This window comes from Coregonus lavaretus (genome assembly GCF_964263955.1).
Source record: "Coregonus lavaretus genome assembly, chromosome: 30".
Lineage (NCBI taxonomy): Eukaryota > Metazoa > Chordata > Actinopteri > Salmoniformes > Salmonidae > Coregonus > Coregonus lavaretus.
The window spans coordinates 36,203,617-36,214,292 of NC_140017.1; the positions used below are offsets into that span (position 1 = coordinate 36,203,617).

The window sequence follows — 10,676 nt, forward strand, 5'->3', positions numbered from 1 at the left end:
CACTTTCTCCATCTTCAGCTCTCTCTCTCTCAATTCAATTCAATTTAAGGGCTTTATTGGAATGGGAAACATATGTTTACATTGCCAAAGCAAGTGAAATAAACAATAAATATTAACAAAACATTACACTCAGAAGTTCCAAAAGATTAAAGACATTTCAAATGTCATTGTGTGTATATATACAGTGTTGTAATGATGTGCAAATAGTTAAAGTACAAAAGGGAAAATAAATTAACATAAATATACACTACCGTTCAAATGTTTGGGGTCACTTAGAAATGTCCTTGTTTTCGAAAGAAGAGAAATTGCCAAGAAAAAGTCCAGTGTTCTTTTGCCCATCTTAATCTTTTATTTTTATTTGCCAGTCTGAGATATGGCTTTTTCTTTGCAACTCTGCCTAGAAGGTCAGCATCCCGGAGTCGCCTCTTCATTGTTGACGTTGACACTGGTATTTTGCGGGTACTATTTAATGAAGCTGCCAGTTGAGGACCTGTGAGGCGTCTGTTTCTCAAACTAGACACTAATGTATTTGTCCTCTTGCTCAGTTGTGCACCGGGGCCTCCCACTCCTCTTTCTATTCTGGTTAGAGCCAGTTTGCGCTGTTCTGTGAAGGGAGTAGTACACAGCGTTGTACGAGATCTTCAGTTTCTTGGCAATTTCTCGCATGGAATAGCCTTCATTTCTCAGAACAAGAATAGACTGACGAGTTTCAGAAGAAAGTTATTTGTTTCTGGCCATTTTGAGCCTGTAATCGAACCCACAATTGCTGATGCTCCAGATACTCAACTAGTCTCAAGAAGGCCAGTTTTATTGCTTCTTTAATCAGCACAATAGTTTTCAGCTGTGCTAACATAATTGCAAAAGGGTTTTCTAATGATCAATTTGCCTTTTTAAAATGATAAACTTGGATTAGCAAACACAACGTGCCATTGGAACACAGAACTGATGGTTGCTGATAATGGGCCTCTGTACGCCTATGTAGATATTCCATTAGAAATCAGCCGTTTCCAGCTACAATAGCCATTTACAACATTAACAATGTCTACACTGTATTTCTGATCAATTTGATGTTATTTTAATGGACAATTTTTTTTGATTTTCTTTCGAAAAAAAAGAAATTTCTAAGTGACCCCAAACCTTTTAACGGTAGTGTGGGTTGTATTTATAATGGTGTTTGTTCTTCACTGGTTGCCCTTTTCTTGTGGCAACAGGTCATACAAATTGCTGCTGTGATGGTACACTGTGATATTTCACCCAATAGATATGGGAGTTTATCAAAATTGGATTTGTTTTCAAATTCTTTGTGGGTCTGTGTAATCTGAGGGAAATATATGTCTCTAATATGGTCATACATTTGGCAGGAGGTTAGGAAGTGCAGCTCAGTTTCCACCTCATTTTGTGGGCAGTGTGCACATAGCCTGTCTTCTCAGGTCTGCCTACGGCGGCCTTTCTCAATAGCAAGGCTATGCTCACTGAGTCTGTACACAGTCAAAGCTTTCCTTAATTTTGGGTCAGTCACAGTGGTCAGGTATTCTGCCACTGTGTACTCTCTGTTTAGGGCCAAATAGCATTCTAGTTTGTTCTGTTTTTTTGTTAATTCTTTCAAGTAATTATATATATTGTTTGTCATGATTTGGTTGCATCTGTGTTGCTCTCTCTGTCTCTCTATCTTCATCTCTCTCTCTATCCGTCTTCTCTCTCTCTCTGTCTTCAGCTCTCTCTCTCTCTCTCTCTCGGTCTTCAGCTCTCTCTCTTGGTCTTCAGCTCTCTCTCTCGGTCTTCAGCTCTCTCTCTTGGTCTTCAGCTCTCTCTCTCGGTCTTCAGCTCTCTCTCTCGGTCTTCAGCTCTCTCTCTGTCTTCAGCTCTCTCTCTCGGTCTTCAGCTCTCTCTCTCGGTCTTCAGCTCTCTCTCTCGGTCTTCAGCTCTCTCTCTCTGTCTTCAGCTCTCTCTCTCTCCGTCTTCAGCTCTCTCTCTCGGTCTTCAGCTCTCTCTCTCGGTCTTCAGCTCTCTCTCTCGGTCTTCAGCTCTCTCTCTCTGTCTTCAGCTCTGTCTCTGTCCGTCTTCAGCTCTCTCTCTCTTCAGTGCTCTCTGTCCGTCTTCAGCTCTCTCTCTCTCTCTCTTCAGCTCTCTCTCTGTCCGTCTTCAGCTCTCTCTCTCTTCAGCGCTCTCTGTCCGTCTTCAGCTCTCTCTCTCTCTCTCTTCAGCTCTCTCTCTCTCTCCGTCTTCAGCTCTCTCTCTCTCTCTCTTCAGCTCTCTCTCTCTCTCCGTCTTCAGCTCTCTCTCTCTCTCTCTCTCTCGGTCTTCAGCTCTCTCTCTCGGTCTTCAGCTCTCTCTCTCAGTCTTCAGCTCTCTCTCTCGGTCTTCAGCTCTCTCTCTGTCCGTCTTCAGCTCTCTCTCTCTTCAGCGCTCTCTGTCCGTCTTCAGCTCTCTCTCTCTCTCTCTCTCTTCAGCTCTCTCTCTCTGTCCGTCTTCAGCTCTCTCTCTCTTCAGCGCTCTCTGTCCGTCTTCAGCTCTCTCTCTCTCTCTCTCTTCAGCTCTCTCTCTCTCTCCGTCTTCAGCTCTCTCTCTCTCTCTCTCTCTCCGTCTTCAGCTCTCTCTCTCCATCCGACTTCTGCTTTCTCTTTCGATCTTCAGTGCTCTCTTACTCCGTCTTCAGTGCTCTTTCTCCGTCTTCAGCTCTCTCTCTCCGTCTTCAGCTCTCTCTCTGTCTTCAGCTCTCTCTTCTCCATCTTCAGCGCAATCTCTCTTCAGTTCTCTCTCTCTTCAGCTCTCTTTCTCTCAGTTCTCTCTCTCTTCAGCTCTCTCTTTCTCCGTCTTCAGCTCTCTCTTTTTCTCCGTTTTCAGCTCTCTCTTTCTCAGTTTTCAGCTCTCTCTCTCTTTCTCCGTCTTCAGCTCTCTCTCTCTTTCTCCGTCTTCAGCTCTCTCTCTCTTTCTCCGTTTTCAGCTCTCTCTTTTTCTCCGTTTTCAGCTCTCTCTTTCTCAGTTTTCAGCTCTCTCTCTCTTTCTCCGTCTTCAGCTCTCTCTCTCTTTCTCAGTTTTCAGCTCTCTCTCTCTTTCTCCGTTTTCAGCTCTCTCTTTTTCTCAGTTTTCAGCTCTCTCTTTCTCAGTTTTCAGCTCTCTCTCTCTTTCTCCGTCTTCAGCTCTCTCTCTCTTTCTCAGTTTTCAGCTCTCTCTCTTTCTCCGTCTTCAGCTCTCTCTCTCTTTCTCAGTTTTCAGCTCTCTCTCTCTTTCTCCGTCTTCAGCTCTCTCTCTCTCTCCGTCTTCAGCTCTCTCTCTCTTTCTCCGTTTTCACCTCTCTAGCTCTCTCTCTCTGTCTTCAGTTCTCTCTCTCCGTCTTCAGCTCTCTCTGTCTCCATCTTCAGATCTCTCTCTCTTCAGCTCTCTCTCTGTCTTCTGTTCTTTCTCTCGGTCTTTAGCTCTCTCTCTTTCTCCGTCTTCAGCTCTGTCTTCAGCGCTCTCTCTCTCTCAGCTCTCTCCGATTTCAGCTCTCTCCGTTATCAGCTCTCTCGGTCTTCAGCTCTCTCTCTCTCTCCATCCGACTTCAGCTCTCTCTCTTTCTCTCTCTCTCTCTCTCTCTCTTCCTCTTGCCATCTTCAGCTCTCTCTCTTTCTCTCTCTCTCTCTCTCTTCCTCTTGCCATCTTCAGCTCTCTCTCTTTCTGTCTTCAGCTCTCTCTCTTTGTCTTCAGCTTGCTCTCTCTCTCACTCTCTGTTATCATCTCTCTCTCTTCAGCTCTCTCTCTCTCACTTTGTCTTCAGCTCTCTCTCTTTCTCCATCTTCAGCTCTCTCGCCCTTTCTTCAGCTCTTTCTCTCTCTCCATCTTCAGCTCTCTCTCTCTCCAGCTCTCCGTCTCCAGCTCTCTCTCTCTTCAGCTCTCTCGCTCTTTGTTAATTTATTCATGGTGTATCTTCTTTGTGTGTATTAATAGATTGTTTTTTTTTAACCATATGGTTTGGTCCCTAGCTTCATAGCTTCGTGTTTGACTCTATGCTCCAGTAGATTCTATAACACTGAACGGAGTTATGAAAGTTATTATTAATGAAGAAGGTGAAAGGACACTGAGTTTAGAACATGAAACTGACTAAGTTTCCTGAAAAAAAACGTATGAATGACGGACTATGAGGAAGCCTGGGGCTCTTCATAGAGGATGGAGCAACTAATAGGAATGTGGTAATATTGCAAGAATTTGATTCAGACAATATCAGCAGTGCGTCCAGCGGGAACTACACAGTCACACAACCCACTGTCTCCCTCTATTTCCTGTTCCTCTATAACTCTGCTGCTGTCCTGTGATTGGCTGACCTCTAACCCCTCTCCTGCCCCCTACAGGTTCAGGGATGTACGGCCAGGACGGGCTGATCGGAGCCGAGGAGAGGATCATCAACAGCAAGCCCAAGATCAACAACAACAACAACATGGTGAGAGATCTGTCCGGCTTTCTTTCTGTCTGTTTTTCTGTCTGTGCATCCGTCTGTCTGGCTTTCTTTCTGTCAGTTTTTCTGTCTGTGCATCCGTCTGTCTGGCTTTCTTTCTGTCTGTTTTTCTGTCTGTGCATCCGTCTGTCCGGCTTTCCGTCTGTCACAGCTATAGACAACTGTATACAGTATAACTTCAATGGTAACAGCGTAAATCAGAGTAGACTACTGATCGCCTGATCAATAATCAATGATAGTGGACAGTGTCTGAGATCCCCCACTTCTCAACTAATGTCCTCCTCCCCCTTAAATACAGCGCCTTCAGAAAGTGTTCACACCCCTTGACTTTTTCCACGTGTTGTTGTTGTTGTTACAGCCTGAATTTTAAAATGGATTAAATTTAGATTTTGTGTCACTGATCTACACACAATACCCCATAACGTCATAGTAGAATTAGGTTTTTAGAAATGTTTACAAATGAATAAAAGCTAAACAGCTGAAAGGAAGGGAGAGGGGGATACCTCGTCAGTTGTACAACTGAATGCATTCAACTGAAATGTGTCTTCTGCATTTAACCCAACCCCTCTGAATCAGAGAGGTGCGGGGGGCTGCTTTAATCGACATCCACGTCTTCGGTGCCCGGGGAACAGTGGGTTAACTACTTTGCTCAGGGGCAGAACGACAGATTCTTACCTTGTCAGCTCGGGAAATGTCTTGAGTGAATAAGTATTCAACCCCTTTGTTATGGCAAGCCTAAATACGTTCAGAAGTAAAAAATGTGCTTAACAAGTCACATAATAAATTGCATGGACTAATAAATTGCAGGGGTTTTTCAGGATAAAAAATTAACGGAATGCTAAGCACAGGCATAATCCTAGAGGAAAACCTAGATCAGTCTGCTTTCCACCAGACACTGGGAGATGAATTCACCTTTCAGCAGGAAAACACAAGGCCAAATCCACACTGGAGTTCCTTACAAAGAACACAGGGAATGTTCCCGAGTGGCTGAGTTACAGTTTTCACTTAAATGTGCTTGAAAATCTATGGCAAGACCTGAAAATGGTCAACAACCAATTTGACAGAGTTTGAATAATTTTGAAAATATTAATTGGCAAATGTTGCACAATCCAGGTGTGGAAAGCTCTTAGAGACTTACCCGGAAAGACTCACAGCTGTAATACGCTGCTAAAGGTGATTCTAACATGCATTGACTCAGGGGGTTGAATACTTATCTAATCAAGATATGTTAGTGTTATATTAGTGTTAAATTTTTACAAATGTTAGAGTGTTTTGTGTAGATCGGTGACAAAATAAGTACAATTAAATCCATTTTAATCCCCTTTGTAACACAACAAAATGTGGAAAAAGTAAAGGGGTGTGAATACTTTCTGAAATGACCCTAAAACAACTCTGGTGAATAGGCTGGAATATCCAGATATAATATTAGATAGATCAAATATATCTAATTATAGATAGTAATGTATCTCTTTGACATCAGGCTGCTTAGCTCCTTAGCTCTGACATATCATCAAGCTTTAGATGAGTTGCATCATCCTTCTGGTAACTATGATGCCATAGTTACAGCAGCGAGCAGTGCTGCTCTTAGCAGTATGCCTGTGGGCCTCTGATCACCACCACCCTCAGATCACCACCCCCTCCAAACCCTCAGATCTCCAAACCCTCAGATCACCACCCCCTCCAAACCCTCAGATCACCACCACCACCCTCAGATCACCAAAACCTCGGATCACCACCTCCCCTCCCAAACCTTCAGATCAACACTAAAACAGAGAGGATATAGTCCATGGATCAACACTAAAACAGAGAGGATATAGTCCATGGATCAACACTAAAACAGAGAGGATATAGTCCATGGATCAACACTAAAAGAGAGGATATAGTCCATGAATTTCACAGTAGCCATCTTCTGCATGCTCTTATTTACCAGAAGCACCCTGTCTCCTCCTTCCTCTTGGATCCTGAAGTTGAATGTTTGTCATGTGTTTAGCATGCAGATCCAAGGACAAGCGTAGAACTGTGTTTGTAATGCAGTCATGTGCTTTTTGAGATGTTTGTTATGCATGACAGTATTATTGTTTTTGTACATGTGGAGTCCAAACACAGAACAATCAGTTAAAACATTACATTTATATTTTATATTACATTAAACTATAAATGGCTGTTTATCTGTAGCAGGGGCCTAAACATGTGTTCTAAAGAGAACCTCTAGGTATCCATTGACAACCCTAAAGCCGAGAACCTCTAGGTATCCATTGACAACCCTAAAGCCCAGAACCTCTAGGTATCCATTGACAACCCTAAAGCCGAGAACCTCTAGGTATCCATTGACAACCCTAAAGCCCAGAACCTCTAGGTATCCATTGACAACCCTAAAGCCGAGAACCTCTAGGTATCCATTGACAACCCTAAAGCCGAGAACCTCTAGGTATCCATTGACAACCCTAAAGCCCAGAACCTCTAGGTATCCATTGACAACCCTAAAGCCCAGAACCTCTAGGTATCCATTGACAACCCTAAAGCCCAGAACCTCTAGGTATCCATTGACAACCCTAAAGCCCAGAACCTCTAGGTATCCATTGACAACCCTAAAGCCCAGAACCTCTAGGTATCCATTGACAACCCTAAAGCCCAGAACAGACTGAACACACACAACCAGTCTCTGTGCTTCTCTGCCCCCCCCCTCTCAACCAACAGACACACTATGGTAGATAGGTGTAAACAGAGCCATGTCCGCAGTATAACCTGGGCCCTGTGTGTGTGCTGTCAGCAGGTGGTTGATGAGACTCTGGATGTAAAGGAAGTGATATACAGTGCTGAGAGAGTCAGCGTTATGCATGGTGATGAGCTGGTGAGTACACCACACCACAGTGCCCCCATCTGGTTAACATGGGGAAGTACTGGTGAGTACACCACACCACAGTGCCCCCATCTGGTTAACATGGGGAAGTACTGGTGGCAGGAGGGGGAAGCAGGGGGATGGAAAGAGAGGGAGGTATGGGGGAAGGAGGAGGGGGGGGGGGGGGGATAGAGGGAGGGAGGGAGGGAGGAAAGAGAGGGAGGTATGGGGGAAGGGGGGGAAGAGAGAGAGGTATGGGGAAGGAGGGGGGGAGGAAAGAGAGGGAGGTATGGGGGAAGGAGGGAGGAGAAAGAGGGAGGAGAAAGAGGGAGGTATGGGGAAAGAGGGAAAAGAGAGGGAGGTATGGGGGAAGGAGTGAGGAGAAAGAGGGAGGTATGGGGAAGGAGGGAGGGAGGAAAGAGGGAGGTATGGGGAAGGAGGGAGGGAGGAAAGAGAGGGAGTTATGGGGGAAGGAGGGGGGAGGAGAGGGAGGTATGGGGGAAGGAGGGAAAAGAGAGGGAGGTATGGGGGAAGGAGTGAGGAGAAAGAGGGAGGTATGGGGAGGGAGGGAGGAAAGAGGGAGGTATGGGGGAGGGAGGGAGGGAGGGAGGAAAGAAGGAGGTATGGGGGAAAGAGGGAGGTATGGGGAAGGAGGGAGGAAAGAGGGAGGTATGGGGAAGGAAGGAGGGAGGGAGGGAGGAAAGAGGGAGGTATGGGGAAGGAGGGAGGGAGGGAGGGAGGAAAGAAGGAGGTATGGGGGAAAGAGGGAGGTATGGGGAAGGAGGGAGGAAAGAGGGAGGTATGGGGGATGGGGGGAGGAAAGAGGGAGGTATGGGGAAGGAGGGAGGGAGGGAGGGAGGAAAGAGGGAGGTATGGGGGAAGGAAGGAGGGAGGGAGGAAAGAGGGAGGTATGGGGGATGGAGGGAGGGAGGAAAGAGAGGGAGGTATGGGGGAAGGAGGGAGGGAGGAAAGAGGGAGGTATGGGGGATGGAGGGAGGGAGGAAAGAGGGAGGTATGGGGGATGGAGGGAGGGAGGAAAGAGAGGGAGGTATGGGGGAGGGAGGGAGGGAGGTATGGGGGAGGGAGGGAGGGAGGGAGGGGGAAACACCCAGCTATACCTCACCACCAGGGCTGACTCCCACCTTTATTTACTGGCTCATTCTCCCATCGATGTTATTTATTTTCTGCATGGATGCATGTATGTAAATGTATTGGAATGTACACAGGTTCCACTGAATGTGTATGTATTTATTCACACAAAGAGTTGAGGTACCTCAGCGTCTGTGTGTGTGAGAGGGACCAGAAAGATCCTATGGCTGCCTTGTAGATGCACTATTCATTCTGCATCAAACTCAATGGGTTATTACCATCTCAGGGTAGGGCAGTGCATTAGATATAGTCACAATAAGGTAGATATTAATGGCATAATTGTTCAAGAGAAAGTTTGTTTTATATATCATGCATGTGTGTAATCTGTTCACTCTGTATTTGGTCTCATGTCTATGTCATGTCTGTCTTATAGTGTATGTTCTTGTCTTTAAACAAACTAACTGTCTCTCTCGTTCTCTCTCTGACTCTCTCTCTCTCTCTTTCTGTCTGTCTCTCGCTCTCTCTCTCTCTCGCTCTCTGACTCTCTCTTTGTCTGTCTCTCTCTTTCTCTCTCTCTCTCTCTCTGTCTCTCTCTCTCTGTCTCTGTCTCTGTCTGTCTGTCTCTCTCTGTCTCTCTCTCTCTCTCTCTCTCTCTTTCTCTCTCTCTCTGTCTCTGTCTCTGTCTGTCTGTCTCTCTCTGTCTCTCTCTCTCTCTCTCTCTCTCTCTCTCTCTCTCTCTCTGTCTCTCTCTCTCTCTCTCTCTCTCTTTCTGTCTGTCTGTCTCTCTCTCTCTCTCTCTCTCTCTCTCTCTCTCTCTCTCTCTCTGTCTCTCTCTCTCTCTCTCTCTCTCTCTTTCTGTCTGTCTGTCTGTCTCTCTCTCTGCCTCTCTCTCTCTCTCTCTCCTGTAGGAATCCTACCGCCCTCTGGGTGAGGACTTCAGCTTCGGGAGCTCTGCTCTGATTGGTCTGCTGGTGATAGCGGTGGCCATAGCAACGGTGATAGTGATCAGCCTGGTTATTCTGAGGAAGAGGCAGTATGGAACCATCAGTCATGGCATTGTGGAGGTGAGCTACAGCGACACATGCACGCAGTGTGGAATCATTAGTCATGACGCACACTACACACACACACACACACACACACACTACACACACATACACACACACACACTACACACACACACACACACACACACACACACACACACACACTACACACACACACACACACACACACTACACACACATACACACACACACTACACACACACATACACACACACACTACACACACACACACACACACACACACACACACACACTACACACACACACACACACACACATACACTACACACACATACACACACACACTACACACACACACACACACACACACACACACACAGCACTTGTAGCTCAATGGATTCTCTAATTCTAAGGTCTCTGTACTCAGGCTGATAACCTGTTCTCTCTGCTCAGGGCAAATACCTGGCCATAGAGTTTTATTACAGGACTGTTGATGCCTTGTCTTTAAGCCCTGCCTATTTCACCCCTGACCTCTGACCTCCCTCCCTGACCTCTCCTGTGATAGGTTGACCCCATGCTGACCCCAGAGGAGCGCCACCTCAGCAAGATGCAGAACCACGGCTACGAGAACCCCACCTACAAATACCTGGAACAGATGCAGATCTAGGGGTCGCTGTGGCAACAAGCAGAGAGGAGGGGGAACATACTACTGACCAATAATAAAAAAAACTCTCCCCAAAAATCATTTGCATAATTACATCAGATTACAATACATATATACTGGGTTTGTTTCAAATCAATCCTTGAAAAGAATGCTAATTCTACTACTACTACTGCTACCATTGTTATACAGCTCCCTTTGGATCTTTGGGTTTCTTTTAAAAGGTGATGTATGTATCTCTTATGTTTTATATAATATGTGATTCAAAAAATGACTTGGTAATTCATTATTTCATACGATTCTCTCCGAAAATCAAGATGTATTACATTTCTTCTGATGTTTTTTATTTGTTAAAACATGCAACAAGGTAAACCAAGCAACGCATTGAGACTAAATGTATCTCACCATCATCAGACGACATAACAAGGCACTACTGTTTCGTTTCCCGTCGTGCCAGTGTCCATTACCTTCTGATGGTCTTCTCATAATAACAAAGTTATTTTCTTTTCAATAGATTGCTTGTATATGAAGGTTCTTTGTACCTATTAAATGATGTATAGTGAAACTACAAATGAGAAAAAAAATGAAAACAAAATCATGAATTCAGTTACTTTCTGTTCTATATGA

The 10,676-nt window shown here is 45.3% G+C and overlaps 1 protein-coding gene across 1 annotated transcript in view; it reads left to right on the plus strand.

The window, feature by feature from the left end:
- aplp2 (amyloid beta (A4) precursor-like protein 2) overlaps window positions 1-10,392 on the plus strand; it is a 96,955-nt gene extending 86,563 nt beyond the window's left edge. The window contains exons 7-10 of the mRNA XM_084148539.1: window positions 4,329-4,417; window positions 7,203-7,283; window positions 9,269-9,424; window positions 9,954-10,392. Coding sequence (XP_084004665.1) covers window positions 4,329-4,417; window positions 7,203-7,283; window positions 9,269-9,424; window positions 9,954-10,055 — 428 coding nt within the window. The 3' untranslated portion in view covers window positions 10,056-10,392. The remainder of the gene's footprint in view (window positions 1-4,328; window positions 4,418-7,202; window positions 7,284-9,268; window positions 9,425-9,953) is intronic.
- Window positions 10,393-10,676: the final 284 nt, after the last annotated feature.